Source organism: Homalodisca vitripennis, chromosome 1, assembly GCF_021130785.1.
Source record: "Homalodisca vitripennis isolate AUS2020 chromosome 1, UT_GWSS_2.1, whole genome shotgun sequence".
In the NCBI taxonomy this organism is placed as follows: Eukaryota; Metazoa; Arthropoda; class Insecta; order Hemiptera; family Cicadellidae; genus Homalodisca; species Homalodisca vitripennis.
The window spans coordinates 23,237,668-23,260,524 of record NC_060207.1 but is presented as its reverse complement, the minus strand read 5'-3'; the positions used below and the strand labels follow the sequence as shown (position 1 = coordinate 23,260,524).

Genomic DNA, 22,857 nt, shown 5'->3' with positions numbered 1-22,857 from the left:
TCCATCACCAAAGGCATTAGAAGCGCAAATGAAAAATAACTTTTCGAAAAACACAAAACAATTTTCTTTCGCCGTGCTGTGTTATAAAAGTGGGACCATCCAAGTCTCTAAGATACCTTGTCATAGGATCGAGCCATTTTTAAAATTGAGCTCTTGATTTGGTGTTCGTCACTTTCCATGAAGAGACTTTACAACGTATTACGTAAAGTTGATTTAACAACATATAATACAGCCATTTGGCAATCGCTGAATGACTTCTTGAGAGCCATCTCGGTCAATTTAACACTACCTAGGTGGCCTGACTGCCTGAGTGACTCTCTGGCACTATACAGGTTAATAAGGGTTCAAATGTTCCAGAGCCAAGCGATGCGGGTGGTGCGGACGGTGGGGCAGGCTTTCGAGGTGTGCCACAAGCTGAGCGTGGGCGGAGCCCCTGACGGCGACGCCGACGCCTTGGAGACGGCGCCCAGCGACTCGCATAGTGAAGTGGTCACCGACAAGCCGAGAAAAGGTAATATTGTGCTGTGTGAAATAAGAAAAGTAATGTTGATTAACTATGATTGAAGTTGAACATTTTTGTTGAGATAAAGCAAAGAAAATAGTAAGATACATTATCCTTCGTGCAAAGAAAGATTAATACTTTAGTCAAAATATACGTAAAGAAGACAATGTTTTCGTTGCCGGAATATATTGCTTCCTAATATTTTATAGTGTTTGCGCCGAACTCCGGATTTATCGGTCAAACTACATTTTGGCAAGAGCGCTTTCTTTCCAACGGATTACATTGTGTTCAAAGGATTGTAATACAATAACATTTTAATTTAGTGACTATTTACTAAATCAAGCATTTTATTCTTTACTTTATAAAAAAACTGTTTATAAGGAATAAATAACGAATGTCAATATTTTCAATAAATAAATGTAAAAACTATATAAATATTTTGTTTTAAATCGGTTTTGTTGTAATTCAATATATTATCTAGCAACCATTAAATTAATGAAGTGAATTATTACTATTATTAATCGCATAATTATCTGTACTAGTTTAGAAACATAAAGCCAATTAGCATTGTTTAAGCAAACAATCTGAGTTTCATGAAATTTATACGGTAATACCCCTAGGACGAAAATCGATCGTCAGCTGCGCTACTAGGTCAAAGTTGGAAGGTATCAAAAGGGTTAAAAATATGAAATGAAAAAATTATTTTCTCAGATAATATTTTCCGTACTTTGACACACTTAGGACCCAACTGTCTGCCACTTAGACTATAAACTTATCTCAGCGTCAGTATACCTTATAAAGGATCCCAAACTTGTGTTAACTTTCAGTCACTCTTTGTCTCCAGTTGTCTAGCTGTTTATTAATGGGTAATTAATATTTTTCGTACTTTGACACACACTTAGGGACCAACTGTCTGCCCACTTAGATATCAACTTATGATCAGCGGCAATAACCTTATATATAGATCCCAATACAGTGTGTTAAAACTTTGTCTCTCTTGTCTCCGTTGTCCCTAGCTGTTATATGGTAAGATTATTAATATTTTTCGTACTTTGACACACTTAGGACCAACTGTCTGCCACTTAGATATAACTTTATATCACAGCGTCAGATAAACCTTATTAAAAGATCCCAAACTGTGTTAACTTTGTCTCTTATGTCTCCAGTTGTCTAGCTGTTTATATGGGGTATTAAGTATTTTTCCGTACTGTGTGACACACATTAGGACCGAACAGTCTCGGCCGACTTAGTTATATAACTTATATCTAGCGGTCAGATAAACTTATAAAGATCCCAAACTGTGTTAACTTTCAGTCTCTTTTGTCTCCAGTTGTCTAGCTGTTAATATGGGTATCTAATATTTTTCGTACTTTGACCACACTTAGGACCAACTGTCTGCCACTTAGATATAACTTATATCAGCGGCAGTCAGATTAACCTTATAAAGATTCCCCAAACTGGTGATTAACTTTCAGTCTCTTTTAGTCCTCCAGTTGTCTAGCTGTTATATGGGTATTAATATATTTTTAATTATTTTCCGTACTTTGGGACACACTTTAAGGACCAACTGTCCTGCCCACTTAGAAATAACTTATATCAGCAGTCAAGATAACCTTATTAAAGATCCCAAACTGTGTTAACTTTGTCTCTTTTTGTCTCCAGTTGTCTAGCTGTTATATGGGTTAATTAAGTACTTTTCGTACTATTTGAACGACACTTAGGGACCAACTGTCTGCCACTGTAGATATAACTTATAACAGCGTTTCCAGATAACCTTATATAGATCCCAAACGGTGTTTACACTTTGTTCACTCTTTTGTCTCCGAGTTTGTCTAGCTGTTATATGGGTTATTAATATTTTTTCGTACTTTGGACACACTTAGGTCCGATCTGAGTCATGCCACGTTAGATAGAACTTCTATCAGCGTCAGATATCCTTATAAAAGATCCCAAAACTGTGTTAACCGTTTGTCTCTTTTTGTCTCCAGTTGTCTAGCTGTTATATTGGGTATTAATATTTTTCGTACTTTGGACACACTTTAGGAACTCAACTGTTCTGGCACTCTAGATATAACTTTTATCAGCGTCGGAGTTCTGGAATAACCTTCATAAAGATTCCCAAAACTGTGTTACAACTTTGTCTCTTTTGTCTCCAGTTGTCTACGTGTTATATGGGTATTAATATTTTTTCGTACTTTGACACACTTAGGTTCCAAACTGTCTGCCCAACTGTAGATTAATAACTTTATTTCAGGCGTTCAGATAACCTATATAAAGAATCCCAAACTGTTGTTAACATTTCAGTCTCTTTTTGTCTCCAGTCGTTGTCTAGTCTTTTATATGGGTATAATATTTTTCGTACTTTGACACACTTAGGAACCAACTGTCTGCCACTTAGATATAAGACACTTATATCAGCGTCAGATAACCTTATAAAGATCCCAAAACCTGTGGTTATAACTTTCAAGTCTCTTTTGTCGTCCAGTTGTCTAGCTGTTATATGGGTATTAATTATTTTTCGTGCTACTTTTCTTTGACACACAGATTAGGACCAACTGTCTGCCACTTAGATATAAACTTAATATCAGCGTCAGATAACCTTATAAAGATCCCAAAACTGTGTTAACTTTCAGTATCTTTTGTCTCCCAGTAGTCTAGCTTTTATATGTGTATTAATATTTGTCCTTTACTTTGGACACACTTAGGACCAACTGTCTGCCACTTAAATATTAACTTTATATCAGCGTCAGATAACTCTTATAAAGATCCAAACTTGTGTTAAACTTTCAGTCTCTTTTGTCTCCAAGTTGTCTAAGCTGTTATATGGAGTATTAATATTTTTTCGTACTTTGACACACTTGAGGACCAACTGTCTGCCACTTAGATTATACACTTATATCAGCGTCAGATAAACCTTATAAAGATCCCAAAACTGTGTTTAACTTTCAGTCCTCTTTTTGTCTCCAGTTGTCCTAGCTGTTATAATTGAGGTATTAATATTTTTTCGTGGACTTTTGACAGAGACACTTAGGACCAACTGTCTGCCACTTAGATATAAATAAATCAGCGTTTCAGATAAACCTTATAAATGATCCCAAACTGTGTTAACTTTCAGTCTCGTATCTTTGTCCTCCAGTTTGTCTAGCTGTTAGATAGGGGTAGTAATATTTTCCGTACTTTGACACACTTAAGGACCCAACTGTCTGCCACTTAGTATATAACTATCGCGTCTGGCAGCATATAACCTTATAAAAGAGCCCAAAACTGTGTTATCTTTCAGTCTCTTTTGTCGCCAGTTTGTCTAGCTGTATATATGGGGTATTAATATATTTCGTACTTTGACAACAACTTAGGACCAACAGTCTGCCTGCCACTTAGATATAACTTATATCACGTCAGATAACCTTTATAAAGATCCCAAACCAGAGTTAACCTTTTCAGTCTCTGTTTGTCTCCAGTTGTCTAGTCCTGTTCATATGGGTATTTAAAATTTTCCGTACTTATGACACACTTAGGGACCAAAACTGTCTGCCACATTTAGATATAACTTATATCAGGCGTCCAGATATATCCTTATAAAGATCCCCCTTAAACTTGTGTTAACTTTCAGTCTATCTTTGGTCACAGGTTGTCCTAGCTGATTATATGGGTATTAATATTTTTCGTACTTTGAACACACTATAGGAAGCCAAATCTGTCTGCCACTTAGATTATAACTTATATCAGCGTCAGATAACCTTATAAAGATTCCCAAACTGTGTTATCTTTGTCTCTTTTTTCTCCCAGTTGTCTAGTGCTGTTATATGGGTTACTGTAATATATTTTTCGTACTTTGACAACACTTAGGAACCAAATCTGTCTGCCACCTTCGATATAACTTATATCAGCGTCAGATAACCTTATAAAAAGATCCCAAACTGTAGTTAACTTTCAGTCCCTTTTGCTCTCCAGTTTGTCTAGGCTGTTTATATGGGTATTAATATTTTTCGTACTTTGACACACTTAGGAACCAACTGTCTGCCACTTGATATAAACTTATATGATCAGCGTCAGATAACCTTATAAAGATCCCAAAACTGTGTTAACTTTACAGTCTCTTTTGTCTCCAGTTGTCTAGCTGTTATATGGGTATTAATTATTTTTTCTGTACTTTGAACACAACTTAGGACCCAACTGTCTGCCACTTAGATATAACTTATATCAGCGTTTCCAGTTAACCTTATAAAAGATCCCAAACTGTTGTTAACTTGTCAGTCTCCTTTTGTTCTCCAAGTTGTCTAGCTGATTATATGGGTAAATTAATAATTTTTTCGTACTTTGACACACTTAGGTCCAACTGTCCTGCCACTTAGATATAACTTATATCAGCGTCAGATAACCTTAGTAAAGATCCCAAAACCTGTTGTTAACTTTCAGTCTCTTTTGTCTCCAGTTGTCCTAGCTGTTTTATTATGGGTGTATTTAATATTTTTCGTTACTTTGGACACACTTGAGGACCAACTGTCTTGTCCACTTAGATATAACTTATGCAGCGTCAGATAAAACCTTATAAAGATCCGCAAACCTGTGTTAACTTTCAGTCTCTTTTGTCTCCAGTTGGTCTAGGCTGTTTTATGGGTATTAATATTTTCCGTACTTTGACACCACTTAGGACCAACGTCAACTGGCTGCCACTTTAGATATAACTTACTATCAGCGTCAATAACCTTTATAAAGATCCCCAAAACTTGGTGTTAAATTTCAGTCTCTTTTTGTCTCCAGTTGTCTAGCTTGTTTATATGGGTCTATTAATTAATTTTTCGTACTTAGACACACTTAGGACCAACTGTCTGCCACTTAGCATATAACTTATATCAGCGTCAGATAACCTTTATAAAGATCCCAAAACTGTTGTTAACTTTCAGTCGCTCTTTGTCTTCCAGATTTTCTAGGCTGTTTATATGGGTATTAATATTTTTCGTACTTTGACACACTTAGGACTAACTGGTCTGCCACTTAGATATAACTTATATCAGCGTCAGATAACCCTTATAAAGATCCCAAAAACTTGTGTTTAACTTTTGTCTCTTTTTGTCTCCAGATTTGTCTAGGACTGTTATATGGGTATAATTATTTTTTCGTACTTTGACACACTTAGGACCAAACTGTCCTGCCACTTAGTCTATAACTTATATCAGGCGTCCAGATAACCTTATAAAGAGCCCACAACTGTGTTATACTTTCAGTCTCTTTTGTCTCCCGTTTGTCTAGACTGTTATAATGGGAGGTATTAATATTTTTCGTACTTTGGACACACTTAGGACCAAACTGGTTCTGCCACTTAGATATAACTTATATCAAGCGACAGATAACCTTATAAAGATCCCAAACTGTAGTTTAACTTTCAGTCTCTTTTGTCTCCCAGTTTGTCATAGCTGTTTTCTGAGGTATTAATATTGTTTTCGTACTTTGACACTCTTAGGGACCCAAACCTGTCTGCCATCACTTAGGATATAACTTATATCAGCGTCCAGTTAACCTTATAAAGATCCCATAACTGTGGTTTTTAACTTTCAGTCTCTTTTTGTCCTCCAGTTGTCTAGCTGTTATTCATGGGTATTAATATTTTTCGTACTTTGACACACTTAGGACCAACTGTCTGCCACTTAGATATAACTTATATCAGCGTCAGATAACCTTATAAAGATCCCAAACTGTGTTAACTTTCAGTCTCTTTTGTCTCCATTTGTCTAGCTGTTATATGGGTATTAATATTTATGGGGCTGACGGTCAGTTTAAACTGTATCAAGCCAGGAACAATACAATCTAACAACGTTCTTTTCATATTTTTGACTCGTTCGATATCCTTCCATTTCAAAACTTCCACCCAAAATTAGCGTGGCTGATGATCAATATTTTGTTCGTAGAGAAAAGATCCTATATCGATTTCAAGAAAACAAGCTGTGTCAGCTGTGTGCTTATACAGTACAAGTTTGTTCCCGGCCCCTACTGCATTTAGTGCCAAAAGTGTATTCTAGTATAAGAAAACAAATAGAAATATAACTTCTTGTTTGTGGAAACATTTTCCAATCCATTCCAGTGCATTAGAACTTGTTAAATCTTCCATTGTGAGGATCGGCCGGGTGGGGTAGAATAAGCCGTATGGCCCGGGGTCTCTGAAGCTCGCAAGGCTAGAGAGAAGAGACGTCATTTCAGCGCGCCCCCGAGCCAGCCGTCTTGGCTCTTGCGTCACGAAACCTCTCTAGTCTCTAGAGATAATACAGTGTTATTTGTGGCGCGTAATCGTACTTTTTTAATACTAAAGTTTCGATTATTTTCAGAATTAAAGTGAGCAACTTTTCAATACATATCAATTTTATATTGTGTTGTAGTAAATTATATTGTGGTAATTTTTATTATATACTTCTTGTTATAACAGAATAATACATTATTGATATCATGTTCACCTTTTCAATACTGTGTTTAAATTCGAGTTAAATATTCAACTGTTAATGTAGAAGTTATATGTGTTGTCTTCTGAAATGCATTGAAATCTGTGTAATTTTTTCACTTTTATTTCTTACGTCTATTTTCATCTTGATTTAAATTACCATTTCTACAGCAGGGTTTGAAGTTTTGACGCTGTTATCGCTTATAAATACGATTTTATTGTTCACTATGAAAATACGATGTAGCTTCAACTAACCGTACCAGTATTATTCACTTAATTGTATTATTATTTCAAGTTTTGTTTACATAAGTTATAGTTTTTATTAAATTAATGGATTGTACCTTTTTACTGAAAAGGTAAACCCCCTTTTCCCAATTTGTTTTGGTTAAAAATGTATGTTTATGGCTTCTCCCAAACCAATTTAATGAACACAAGAAGTTGGAAAAGTTGACTTTGCCTCTGTTGTAGTTTTTAGCTGTTGGACATTTGAGCGTAGCGGTAAATTAAAGATATCAGAATAATTTAAATAACATTGTACTAGCATATTACAATATCTATAAAATCGGACAGTACAAGATTTTTACCTATGTTGTTCCTGCTAAGAACTGAACATTATACAGAATGAATGGTCAGTTTACCTCTGCCAATACTTACCTATAAGTTTTTGTTCTTGTGCTTTTTTTTGTTACGGGGATGAGGTATTGGCCAATAGATAAAACACCACCCCTCATATCGAAAACCGCACAAAAGTATCAATATAAGTTCTAATATAATAAATATCCATTTTCTACCCTATTAAATATAATATTTTATGAATATTCTTAAAATTTCGTATAATGGCAATCACGAAATTTTTCATTTGTATATGGCCATCTCAGTGAATATTTGAAATAATAAAATATGCAGAGAGACCTTCAACAGGAAATGTAAAACTATTTATTTTGTTGACATTAATGGTGTTTCAAAATATTCAATAAACACTTTATCGTGATTAAATATTAGTTTGGTTCTTTCTTAACTCTCGAACAGTGTTATCTCTGAATGTCAGTTCAGACACAACACGTGTTTACTTTAATGTGCAGTATGTAAGTAACGGAGAATACGTGGTAGCTTGGAACAATATGTGCTCGTAGTTAATGTTCTGGACACGTTAGCGGGGTGACTGTCCATATCACTGGGATGGGGTGATCACAAGTGTTACAGCACGCAGTTATACAGTTGGCACTAACAAGTAGTAAGAACGTAGAACTAAGAATGTGGGATTTCTTTCTGATTATAGAGTTATCTTGTGCCGTGTAAGAAACTTTATATAAATCACAAAATAAAAAAATTAGAGAGATTAATGGTCAAATTATCGTGATCATAGCTTTGACCGTTTATTAAATATTTGAACGTTATCTACGTTTTAGCGTTCTGTAGGTTTTTAAACAATTAAAATATTGGAATGTAAAGGACTAAGAACAAAGTGGAATCAGACTATTGAAGTATACAAATAGCAAAAACAAATGTTGGCTGATAATAAATATATACGTGGAATAACGTTTTATATACTGCGATGCGTATGTAAGTAAATTCAATACAGAGTAAACTCTTATTCTTCCGGAATAGCGCTTATTGCTTGCTCGATCTCGGTCTTTGCTTTAGACCGAAATAGTATCAAGGATAAAGGGCAACATTATATCAATGGAGATCGTTCTCTATAAATCAACAAGGGAGTAATACTCCATAACAGGCTTCGTTTAGATTGCATGCCAAATTTCAAAACTATATCCCATTTCATTAGGCTACATGTGATATTAAGTCACATGTTAAAACATCATATGAGTATATTAAGTTTGTTGATAATTTCTTTATCCTGTGATTTCTTGATGCCGTCATAGTTACCCATAAGACCAATGTAAAGATGTTCGCTATCCCACGGGCTGGGACACTCAATCCGTCACAGTAATATCAGTAATAAGTGGTCTTACGCTAAGTAAAAACTGGCCCTTCAGGTTTACTGACCACTGGTATCCAGAGGTTTACCGTCGTGAAATTTTTAGACAATGGACACATTTTTTCGGACCATCATTGAAAGATTGGTAATAGTTACACCGTTGTTCTTAATATTTGAGAGGCGTGCAAACGCAAACTAATTGGCCATCAACCTAAACATACGCCCCAATTCGTACTACATTTACTATACGTATGCGTTCACAATGAAAAGTACAAAAACTATGGTGAATTTCAACACCTTTAAATTTATCAAACAATAAGTTTTGCAATTTTGTGGCCTATAAAGTTTGCGTGCTTGTCTTTCAAGTCTAAACTATAACAACTAATACTATTTTTAATTAATTATCCAGCTTGAGAAGTGAATATAAATATTTTAAACTCAAAATACTTATTCTTGATTGACTTCAATTTATTATAATTATTTACTAATTTGTATTTGTAGCTAAAACTGATATTTAAAATGTATATCATTATCGAACAAATTTAAGATAATAATGTACTAACAAGCATATAAAATCAATAAATTTCATGAATCATATATAACTGGAAGATATATTGTGCTGCATAATATACTATTTAATAATAGTACATAATATTTGCTATATGATAATCCTCTGTAATAATAAATATAACTTGTGTTGCCCAAAACAAAAATATCCAATAGCATGGCTATTCAACAGCAACAACCATTTAGAAAATGGATCTATTTTACAATATCATAATATGTTGTATAATATGGATATTCCTATATAGTAGAACTATAATATTCTGTATAATCTATAATATTTCAACCATTTAAAAGGAAGTGTTAGTGTTTTAATTGTGACAGAGAATCTGTGTGTAGATCTATGTTAGCAAATTTAGTCAAATTTGTTTATTCTATAAAATGACTTTTATGACCCCTCCGAATGGTGATAACAAATTTCTAATTACCGTTACAGTATGTGCAATAAATAACAACTCGAGAAACATCATGAATTATTTTGACTGGAAATCATTACGACAAGTTTTAAAATTCTAAACGCGACTTCTCTGAAAACGGGTCGACTACAATAATGTATTCCAAGTGGAATATTGCTTCGGTTGCGACGGGTAGAACCTTTTACGGGTTTAATGTGCTGGCCATTAATTTTCATTAGTTTAGGAATCGTGCTGCATTATGCCTGTATTTCCATGAAGTTTTTTCATTAAAAAAATATGATCCCTCATTATTACTGAACTCTCATAAGTCGCCTTCGTGCCACACCTAAACCCCGGAGAAATATTTATTTCTATAACACGTTTTGAGACATATCAAATTTGTATGTTCGTGTGTTTATGTATTTTAAAATTTGTAGACTTTCTACAGGATGAATCTTTACCCGATATCCTTCAATTTGTGGACAAACTTTCGTCTTTGAATCATGGTGGATAAAATAGAAATACCATATGAAGCTGTTAAAAAATAACAGTAAGCTCGATCGTATTAAAAATGTGTATTGCTTCCAGATTGAAAGAAAGGTAAATGTTCTCACACCACGTGTCGCGTAACAGCCTTCGCTGAGGTTGCATCCTAAATTTCAAATCCACAAGGCAGTTCTTTTGGATATATCGTGTTGATAGACAGACAGACGGGACATTTTTCCAACCCCTCGTCTCATAAGACTTCTCTAACGCTCAGTCAGTGAGTATTGGATTTCTAACACCTGTTTTGTCCCCAAAGTCCACCAAACGTGAAAGTTAATTCAGGCTTTTACGGCCATATTTTTAGGAAGTGCCTCCAATCACTTTATTGATACCTAGCTGTGATAAGATGCGTTTCTAGTTTTAACAAAATAGTCATCATCCCTACATTTATTTTAAAGAATGCAGATTTAATCCTTGGAGCTTAGTGGTATCTAATATACATTTGCTATTGTAATTAAATAAGGAACATACGTAAATATTTGTAAAGAACAACGATTGTAAATGCCCGAAATGCTGTTATATTTTCAAATCATTCATCGCCAACAACAAATTTTAAACAAACAATTCGTCGTGTTTCTAGAATAAGCGAGTAGCAATTTTTTTTTATCTGAGCTTCAAACTCGAAATCAATTCTGTACTAGCACTCAATATAAAGTGCGTACATGTATACATTAAATAATAATTTTTCAATTAAGAATGTACCAAATGTGATTACATTCCATATTTTATTCTTCATCAAATTAAACACATAATATGCTTTATGAAATACGGATCGTCGATTCCAATTTGGGCGAAAAGCTTCGTCAGCACCCCCTCTCCTCTCATCCCCATGTTAGGCAAATGAGAGTCCAGCCGCAATGTGTGAGGTGGGAGGGGGGGATCGGACCCGACCCGTCCTGCAAATATTGGCGTAAAATCTGGCCAGTAATCAAGTCAGGTACTATGAACACATTGCGTCCCTGGTATAAGGCTTCGCACGTTTTTAATATAAGGTCGAGTGTTCTAAGTATGCACAAGTATGCTACTATTGCAGTCCTACGTGTGGAGTATTATATAAATCCCTTATCAAGTAAAATAAAACTTCTTTATATCTCGTTAAATAGTTCTTTATGCTACTTTATTGTGAAACTGACAAATTAAGAACAGTAATACATTAACACAAAAATTATCACATTAAAGGAAAGCAAGGCAAGAAGGGTTCTTATACACAAAGTGGCTCAGGAACTAGACTGTGTGATGATTCTGAAATACCCGCAACTTGAGTGATCATCTTCTTCCGTTTTCTTAAGTTCTGTTAGCTATTCAAGTCTCCAAGGAAACAAAATTCACAGCATCTGTGTTACTCCTATTTACAGCCTGTAACAGCTTTTTCTCCTAAAAATGTGAGGGAATAGATAGAGTTCTTAAAATTTATAAAATTGCTGTCAACTTGGAAAGCTTGAATTCCCCCCCCCTTTCTACAGTAATAAAATATATCAGAAGACCCTCTTATTGGGTCTCTCAATAAAAATAATGTCTATTGTCTTATCCAAAATTAGATCCTTACACCCAGCTTTGACTAACTTACTTAAAAAAAAACTGGTTTATGTTTTACTCTACAATAAAAATCTACAGTTTTGCTAGGATTGCACAGGAATAATCTTGTCAAGTTAGTTTTTCCGTCTTATCAAGTCATTTGAAATTATACATCATTTGAATATGTTCCTTTTGAATTTTTGTTGATTACTCCTTCCTTTTATTATTTTATTATATTACCTTTTATTATTTTACCATTGAATAGTATTTTTCACAAACCGACCTCAAGTATCCCAAGTAACCAACGTCAATATGGGTGAACTTTATTTTTTTACCTTTTCATTATTCTTATTTTCCGAAGTATACATTTTTCAAATAACTTTAACTCCATGCAGGTGACAAAGTGTATTTTCACGCATGACACTTCCGTAGGATATTTTATAAATTACAAGTTGATACCTCAATTTTGACTTTGAACTATACATATTAACAATGACATGGCTGCTCCAAAAACATTTCGGTAATAACAAAATACTATTACTTTAAGAACTGCGGTAGAGTTTGCAAAGAAAACAAGGAATAGACGTAAAATAATTTGAAGCTTTTTGTGCACGATTTAAAACAATATCGTTGTGAATTTACTTTAATATTACAGATTTTGTTCAGTGTAAGACTTATTTGCATGATTGTGAACAATAAGATATGTACTATATCGGGCTTTAGACTGGCTCCGTCCTTGAACAATAGTTTTTCACTAGCACGTTCACTTTAATACCAATCCGAATAACATTTGTGAATTTGAATATTCTAGTAAGAACTGATACTGAAGCACGGTATCGTACGATCAGAGCTATTGTAATCGCGAATATTCGAGTTTGAACTGATGACAAAAGAATGTCGTAGTGTTTGAGACAGCATGGTATCGGGTGGACTATTTTGAACCCGAATTTTCGATTTTGAACTGATGACAAACGAATGGCGTAGTACGCGAGACAGCACGGTATCGCGTGGACAGAGGTATTGTGAACGCGAATATTCGAGTTTGAACCGATGACAAACGAATAGCGTAGTACGCGGGACAGTATGTTATCGCGTGGACAGAGGTATTGTGATCGCGAATATTCGAGTTTTAACTGATGACACACGAATTGCGTAGTACGCGAGACAGCACGGTATCGCGCGGACAGAGGTATTGTGATCGCGAATATTCGAGTTTGAACTGATGACAAAAGAATGGCGTAGTACGCGAGACAGCATATCTCACGTATAGAGCTATTGTAAACGCAAATATTCGAGTTTGAATTGATGAGAAACGAATGGCGTAGTACGCGAGACAGTACAGCATCGCGTGGACAGAGGTATTGTGATCGCGAATATTCGAGTTTTAACTGATGACACACGAATTGCGTAGTACGCGAGACAGCACGGTATCGCGCGGACAGAGGTATTATGATCGCGAATATTCGAGTTTTAACTGATGACACACGAATTGCGTAGTACGCGAGACAGCACGGTATCGCGCGGACAGAGGTATTGTGATCGCGAATATTCGAGTTTGAACTGATGACAAAAGAATGGCGTAGTACGCGAGACAGCATATCTCACGTATAGAGCTATTGTAAACGCAAATATTCGAGTTTGAACTGATGACAAACGAATGGCGTAGTACGCGAGACAGCACGGTATCGCGCGGACAGAGGTATTGTGATTGCCAATATTCGAGTTTGAACTGATGACAAACGAATGGCGTAGTACGCGAGACAGCACGGTATCGCGCGGACAGAGGTATTGTGATTGCGAATATTCGAGTTTGAACTGATGACAAACGAATGGCGTAGTACGCGAGACAGCACGGTATCGCGCGGACAGAGCTATTGTGTACGCACCGTGTTATTTATACCGCCACATTTATAGAATGGCCGAGTATAATATAATGGCGGTGTGGTGCCAGTACAACCCTACACTTTCTGGATTACACTGAAACACTAGAAATGAGTTTTATAACGACTTTAAACTTTTGTTTCAACGATCCCATGGATGAAGTCTTTTACTAGTACAAAGACGAGGAAGGATATCTTTGCTGTAAGGCATTTGGAAAAATATCCAATTTATAAAAATTAGTTGGAAGGTTTTATTTCTATCCTAATGTAAGAACAGTAGTTGTTACCATAATCAAATACGTAACATTCACTTATTAAAAATAATTTAATTGTACGATTAATATATTTACAATTCCGTTATTACATGCTATCTCTTGTGGTATGACTGTACCGTACTGCTTGTAGACTAGTTCGAAGGATATCTGAGGCTAGGAGGTTTGGACTTAAGTATTTTCATGATGTTTCATCATCCACCATCATTCGTCCTGCAACGTGGGACATAACTCGAGAAATCTGGCATGCCCAAATTGCCTAGAGGTGTTCTCCAAGCATCTGACAACGTGAAAATTGGAGATTATCTCTTTTCAAGTAGCCAATTCAGGTCTAGCCCAATACCTAGATGGTTCGGTATCTTTGTTAAAGTAAAAGTTTCTTAATTCCCTGATTACCGAGTTATTTAACGACGCCTTGTAGAGAAGCATCTCATTTAAAGGATTGTGTAAAAAGTGTCAAAAACATCTCTGATCCTAAAATGAAGATATCTAAACGACAAAAAAATAAAACATTGAGTGGCAATAGCGTTAATTTTACAGCAATTGATACGTTTTGTAATACAGTTTAGCCAGTCCGATTGAAAGTAAATAAAAATTAAATACCTTTCTTGAGAACTGAAGATAGAACCTTAGAACCTTCTCATAGACAAGGAGTTTATTCAACGCTAAGATTTAATAATTAGATTATGTAACGACCGTATAAAGGCAGTTCCCCTTGTTTTCGCCGAGCGATCGGTACGTTGACCAGACTATACACGACGGAAGGTATCGCCACCTCTACGTTATGACCGTAGTAAACACTGGCTATTTCTGCCACCTTCCTTTTACTCCGCTGTTTCATGCCGATGCCGCCAACACTCCAAGCCCAGGTAATAGTCTGGCTTCGCTTTCAAACCCGCTCCTTGCACTACCGATAAACTGTGGAGGCATTGTAATATGGTGCTACCACGTTTTAAAATGAAGACTAATAAGTGTTGCAGAATGGTGTTTCACGCTTTTCACTTCATCCTCAAAGGCTTTTACTACGTAAAGAGATGCATTATAACTTATACCCGCAAAATAGACATCGAGGAATTGGGGACTACCAACTGCAGTCAATTTGGTTTTTTATTGGCAGTTGAGATTAAAATAGTTTGCGAACTGAGGTGGAAGCACATACTTCTAAAGCTGAAAACCAGTGCTACAACCCAGTGTCAGGACTTTGTTAAATCGAATAAATTGAACTTAAGTTATGTGCTTTATTCGTAGGCTATATACTCGTATGCAGTTCACTCGTATTATTATATAGCATGTTAATTACAGTAATTAAAACTATAATTTAACCGATAAGTATTGTAAACCGTAATAACATTTTAATCGGCAACGTACGATTATCTGTTAATACTATTGGTTTGTAATTTATATTGAAAATGGTCTGTTATGGGTTAGTCTACACTAAATATAAATTAGAAAAAATTAGTTTCAAGAAATAATAGTGAATTTTACAATTCATTACCATTTAAGCATTAAAATTTTCTACAATGGAATGTTTATGGATTTAAGACAATTCCTATTTATACAGCAGATTTAAACTTCATCCCCACCAAAAGCGGAACCTCAGATGCTAACTAGAGTATCCTCCTAAACTGATATTTAGTTTCCCTTCAATGTAAGAAGTTTTGTTAAAAGCTCTTTATAGCCCTAGTTTTGTCTTCTAAAAATGTTTTTGTTATCATCATTGATAGTTTAACTTAAACTATAATCATTTTCTTTCCGAGAAAATTGTCTTAAGTGGTTAAAACTAAGCAGCTTTGGTTTTGGATATTTTAATATTTCTTAAGAATAGATGCAATATTTTTGCTTTGCGTCTGAATTTTCTTAAAATAATATTTTTAGTAGATGGAAGATAAAACTTTATTAGAAACATTATTAACAACTCGTAAATGGCTCTGCTTTCCCATGGTGTGGGAGTTTTGTGGAACAAATCTTGTAATCGTAAATGGCAGGTTGATGTCAGTAAAGGTGGCACACCTGAACAGGGGACAGACAATATTGTCAGTGGTTGACAGCCACCGCGACGCTGCGCGTCACGACGCTGCTCTCGGCTGACGCAGGTGTCACGTTGCACCCTCCAGTTTTGATCCCGCATTCCACGGATTCCCGCCCACAGTATTCTCGCTATTATTACATATTTTGTGAGCCGCCGATATTTTTAGTGAGTGAACCGAAATGTCTCCGATGTTCGGACTTGATGGTTGGCCTCAGTCCAGTTTCCTACTTCAGGCCACGCCCCGACTTAACAGTCGTAAGTGTTAATCTTCGAGAAAGGTGGTATTACTCAAATTGTCAGTATATATTACATCGTATGGAACTATACCTTTCAATCGTTAAACTCCTCTTAAGCTTTTGTGAAAATGCTTTCCTGGTTCAAGTCGGAACAGGTAAACCAGTACGAGAATTAATATAAAAATAAAAACAGCTGCATCTTATTTAGTTTGTCTAGAATCAAAGACGCAAACCTTTTAAATTCAGTAGGTAGTTGGGCTTTAGGAAGTGAAACTTTGAAACAACAATGGTAATTATTGTAGTCAATTTTCGGATATCCTTTGGAAAAGAATTCTACATTGCAGAAATAATAGGTCTTTTATTAATTCTGTAATTAATTAATTACACTATCTTGGTATTATATCGGTTCTTGGTGTTATTTAAAGCCACCTCATGTCCCAACTAGTTTTTAATGTATATTTACTGACGCCTTAAAATATTCCAAATTATTTTCTAAAACGTTCGTTGTTATTACCTATGTTTTGACTTTCCATGCATAGCACAGAATATCAATATCATATTATAGTTTTATTTCCGTGGAAATTCCTAAGGTTCTCTGCTAAAAATTGTCAATGTTTATTTTTTGATGTGGTAATATAATCGAGTTAGGTATATTGTCATCTGAATGAATATTAAAAACAATTTTGAAGTGGGGATCTAAGAAGTACTTAATATTTTGGTTTGCTTTTTGTCTTGATTGACTTAGTGGGTTCGGTAGTGATATAGTTAGTCACACTACAGAAAGCTCTATGATCTGCATTGAGATGATCCTATGCTGTTGCGCCTTCAAGGTATACCTTATCCTGTTGGACCTCTCTCCTGCTGGACCTCTCTCCCCTTTATCAGCTGGCGCCGGCGTCCGCAGGAACAATGCTGGTTCCCGACCTATTTCTGAACAAAGCACTGTAAAGAGAACAAGGGCTGCGCTATTCCTGGCGCTGGGTCGCCTCTGACGTCAAACAGTCCATCCCTGGCAGCGGGCCACTCACGTGTATTGTGTGACGCAACCGTAGTGACGTCACCTATTGTCTCCGGACTGATGGCGAAACCGGTGTGACAGATTCAATTCTATCCGAAGAAGCCGTTGGTGGCTATTGTTCGGTTTATTTTGGAAACCAACGATCAACGCACTCCAGGATCTTCTATGAGCGCAGACATCCAGACTTGTTTGTGGAATAAGCCAATTTCGATAATGATGACGTCAATTTGATGATCTGAACTTAGATTTCTGTTTAAATGTTAACTGCATTACAGGGTATTAACATTTTCATGATCTTGTTGTTTGGCATCGTCACAGTTGAGAACAATTCTCTGATATTAACAAAATGTTTATCGTACTGCAATTTTTTACTTTTTCTTTTGAAAAAACACTTGACACAATTACCTAACTAAGGCCTGGATACATTTCTTCAACTTCTTGGATCTTCAACTTCGTCGCTATTCAATAAGATGCCTATGATACTTAAATCAACATTTTATGAGAGCTATAACCTGACTGTAAAGTCAAAAGGGCTTCTTCTTCACGTTTCTTCTTTATGGCCTTCATGATATAATGTCTTGAATGCCCATATAGCCTATACAGGAAAACTTTGCCAACAATTATCAAGATTCATGAAAATGACCATATTTAACACAATATAAATTGATAAAAATATTAATTTTAGTCTTGCCTTGCTTTGTCACAGCAACTCTGCAGTTAGTGCATAATTTGTTCTTTGATTGGTGTACTCAGGTGTACACAATTTACAATCTTAACTTTTCTGAAAAAATGTGAAAATTTGTTCTTTCCTTGTTACTGTGTACTTGGTGACAATGACAATGAAACGTCATAGTTTATGTTCTAAATTTCTGTTCTCCTGAGTATTTAAAGCTTGAGGTGCGGTCTTTATCTTGAACTATTTATGTCGTCTTGTCAATTGAAAACTTTTGTAAAATGAACTAGCACATTCATATATTATACTCGTACTTTTATTTTCTAAACATTACATGAAGAGCCTCAATTTAGAAAGGTTTTATTTAAATGCCTGAAAATCTTTTTGAGATCTCACCCCAGATATCGTTTCTAGAACACTACTGATACATTTAACCTTTCTCTTGGAGGGAATGGAGTAAATCCCTTTGGATACTCTCTGGGTGCTAACCGGTGGTCCACTCTTGAATAATAAAACGCTTCCTTTGCTGTGGTTCCAACGAGTTAAGTGGTGTTTCTGCTAAAACCACATCTCCCCCCACCTCGAAGTGAGCTAACTCTACTGAAGTTTCTAGTAAATGCATCTTTCTTGTTTTTAACTTTTATTCTCCTGGTTTATCTTTCATTATTTTCTTTATTGTGGAGTATATTACTACTCACTTAATTTTACTTTTAAGTGCTGTTGCTACACAATGTCTCATGACTTATTGCTGGTTCCATCTCATTCCCCTCTGTGTAGCTATGTGTAACTCTCCTTGTCTACAACTCCCTTGTTGGGGAACTAGACATCACTGAAGAGTTGTCTTTATCGATTAGGCAACACCGAAATGTCCCCTTGAAGAATTTTCTAGTGCGCCGAGAGGTCAGCAGCAGAAAGGGGTTACTGTTAACAGATAACTAATGACGCCAGCTTGGGACTTCGCTGGTCCTCAGTATTTGCTCCGAAAAGGTCAGCAGCAGCAGCAGAAGAGGGTTACTGTTAACAGATAACTAATGACACCAGCTTGGCACCTCGCTGGTGCACAGTATTTGCTCCGAAAGGTCAGCAGCGGCAGCAGCAGAAGAGGGTTACTGTTAACAGATAACTAATGACGCCAGCTTGGCACCTCGCTGGTCCTCAGTATTTGCTCCGAAAGGTCAGCAGCGGCAGCAGCAGAAGAGGGTTACTGTTAACAGATAACTAATGACGCCAGCTTGGGACCTCGCTGGTCCTCAGTATTTGCTCCGAAAGGTCAGCAGCGGCAGCAGCAGAAGAGGGTTACTGTTAACAGATAACTAATGACGCCAGCTTGGCACCTCGCTGGTCCACAGTATTTGCTCCGAAAGGTCAGCAGCGGCAGCAGCAGAAGAGGGTTACTGTTAACAGATAACTAATGACGCCAGCTTGGCACCTCGCTGGTCCTCAGTATTTGCTCCGAAAGGTCAGCAGCGGCAGCAGCAGAAGAGGGTTACTGTTAACAGATAACTAATGACGCCAGCTTGGCACCTCGCTGGTCCTCAGTATTTGCTCCGAAAGGTCAGCAGCGGCAGCAGCAGAAGAGGGTTACTGTTAACAGATAACTAATGACGCCAGCTTGGCACCTCGCTGGTCCACAGTATTTGCTCCGAAAGGTCAGCAGCGGCAGCAGCAGAAGAGGGTTACTGTTAACAGATAACTAATGACGCCAGCTTGGCACCTCGCTGGTCCACAGTATTTGCTCCGAAAGGTCAGCAGCGGCAGCAGCAGAAGAGGGTTACTGTTAACAGATAACTAATGACGCCAGCTTGGCACCTCGCTGGTCCACAGTATTTGCTCCGAAAGGTCAGCAGCGGCAGCAGCAGAAGAGGGTTACTGTTAACAGATAACTAATGACGCCAGCTTGGCACCTCGCTGGTCCTCAGTATTTGCTCCGAAAGGTCAGCAGCGGCAGCAGCAGAAGAGGGTTACTGTTAACAGATAACTAATGACGCCAGCTTGGCACCTCGCTGGTCCTCAGTATTTTCTCCGAAAGGTCAGCAGCGGCAGCAGCAGAAGAGGGTTACTGTTAACAGATAACTAATGACGCCAGCTTGGCACCTCGCTGGTCCACAGTATTTGTGTGGCCACTAACGACCTCAGACTGCTCGCTACAACCGCGCTAAATATAACAGACCTCGCTCCCGCCCCGCGCGCCACCAACAATGCTTACAACAAACAATAAACGATACCCGCGGGGAAATCAGAGACGCTTTTTGTTTGGACTAATTTCACAGACGAGTGAGCGCCGGTTATTTATTGAGCTTTGTTTAACTACTTGATTTCAAGAAGCGGTGGCATATAATTCAATTCGAACCTTTGGATGCTTATTACGGATTATTAAACTGCGTACAATATACAATTTTATAATAGTAATAGTAGAGTCAGTTGCATCTGCCAACAAATTAAATTTAAAAATACACAATTTAAATAACTGATTTCACAATATAAACATACAATAGTTGTCCTATATAAGAACCGGGGGTTTTTGTTGTCATTTATGGTTTTGAAGAATCTTCATCCTTGCGGGCCCATCTTGAATTCATCAACAGAGTAAATCATCTTTAACACCAGGAGGTCTTTGAGTCGAGCATTGAATTTTTATTATAATTAAATTGGTTGATACCATCAGAGAGCCTATTGATTAGTCGGACATCAGTTTGAGGTGGCAAGCGTTCAAAATTGTCGTTCTGAGTTGTTAGATTCGTAAGTTGTCCCTGCCTCTTTTCCGCCCTTATGGAAATCTTTTCCCTGAGTATACTTGTGTAACTAGTATAATGAACTTTTATATTAACTTATACTCGAATAGACAGAACTGATAACCTCAAGAGTATAGAGGCAGGGTAAAGTCGCTCATCCAGACTCCCTAAAGACCTTTTTTCATGGCTGCAACATAATTCTACTCTGCCCAGAGGGCTCAGTGACCTGAAGGATCACACCCGCACGCACACTCACAGCCTTAATTATCGATCTGTTCCGGCAAATTATTCTCCCAATATTGTATACTACTTGAAACTTTGTACGCCCGCTATCGGGAAATGTTATAAGTAAAAAATAAAATACAAGTAAGAACAAACATTGTAAATGACCTGAGATTTCTAAAACACTTTTTGTTCTGCGCTATAATGCATAATAACTTATATACAGGGAGTTTTCATAAGGGTGTCACAAACCTCTATGGCTCATAGTACTCATTATTTCAAACAAAAAACGTTATTTAAACATAGGTCGGTAAATGTTTTGTTTAGCCGTTAATCGCCATTTTGTATTTTTATTTTTTTAATATCTCTAGAACCATTAAAGTTACAGATACAAAATTTGCACATAACTTACGAAAAATAAGACAAGAAATGAAAAAAATAATTTGTAGTCTGCCTAAATATTGAAAAAATGACGCCTATTGAACACGTTTAAAGTCAGCCATAGAAGTTTGTGACACACTTTTGTGAACACCCTGTATCTAACCATTTCTTTTCCAAACTTTTAGTGACCGCCATCTTGAAATATCAAGAGATATTGAAAAAGGTAAAAGACTAAATGTTGTTTATAATTTTCTAGTGCAGTTAAAAAAATGTTTATGTTGGGAATTATTTAAGATAGAATTTTCACTCAAATTCGAATAACCGTCATTTTGAAATGTTTTATTGGTCAAAACTGGCTAACGAACTCGTTTAAGGTATGTATAAGTACTACCTTTGTATCAAGTTCAGCCCGGATATTTTAATAATTAAGGCAGCTCTCATGTTATATTGCACAAGCTCTCGTTATGTGGCATAAGCATATTGCACAATTATTTTTGAATTATGGTATTTTTGTTCTAGGGGTCATATCGAAGAAAATTCATAAAATTACCCGAAAATTCGGTCATAAAACGATTGCAATAGACATATTTCTATGAAATCTTTCTAACAATATGTATCATATTTAGTTTTGGAAGTTGAAGCAAATAATTTAAATTACATAACCCCTCATTTATAATCTGTTGCCTGTAATCAGTTTATACACGCGAATTTAATTTTTTTTCGTCTCTTTCAGAACTCTGAACTGGCCAGTTGGACTATACAATTTAACAATTGGAACAAAAATAAATCCGTTCGTAATTTAACAGCTATGCCTCATTGCGCCTGAGACTGTTGGCATGGATTACTCGCTAAGTTCTTGTTGGAGAGTAAGCTTCATTGTTTAAAGTGACTGGACTACAATCAATAGAGTTGAAGTTACTGTAAAACCTGTGCCCTCTGTTACAAATTGGCTAGACTTGATTAAGTTAAGAAGGTCTTCTTTCTGGCTAGACGTTATAAACTAGAGTGGGTCTTTTTCTGGCTACACATGATAAACTACTATTGGATCTTCTTTCTGGCTAGACGTATAAATTAAGTTTGGGTTTTCTTTCCCGCCAACCCATGTATTCCAGTATCTAGGTCCCTATACTTTTGTAAGTTTCATAAACGTACTTTATCATATAAATTTGAAGTTTTATATATAAATATATAAAATACTATATTTTATATAGTATATATATATATATACTAGCTGTTTCCCGCGGCTTCGCACGCTTTTCGTTTTGCCCGCTTATGAGCATTTCTGGTTGAAGTTAATTATATTTCCAACCCCGATGTAGATTTTACCTTGATGTCACGATCAAGAAAATATGTCAAAAATGTATTGTACATGCATAATGTATTTTATTACAAAGTGGTCTACCACTCAACCTTTAAGTTCAACCAAAAATTTAGTTTAGACAATTATACATCATAACTTAGCGCCTTCAAATAGTGTTTCACTGTTTAATATACGTATCTATCTCGTAATTGCAGGTTATAATGTG

General features: G+C 36.3%; 1 protein-coding gene across 2 annotated transcripts in view; it reads left to right on the top strand.

Moving 5' to 3' along the window:
• Nucleotides 1-22,857, top strand: part of LOC124358223 (carboxyl-terminal PDZ ligand of neuronal nitric oxide synthase protein) — a 599,817-nt gene that overhangs the window by 558,105 nt on the left and 18,855 nt on the right. For both annotated transcript variants that reach the window (XM_046810519.1, XM_046810524.1), the window contains one exon: nucleotides 358-511. In XM_046810519.1, the coding sequence (XP_046666475.1) occupies nucleotides 358-511 (154 nt within the window). The remainder of the gene's footprint in view (nucleotides 1-357; nucleotides 512-22,857) is intronic.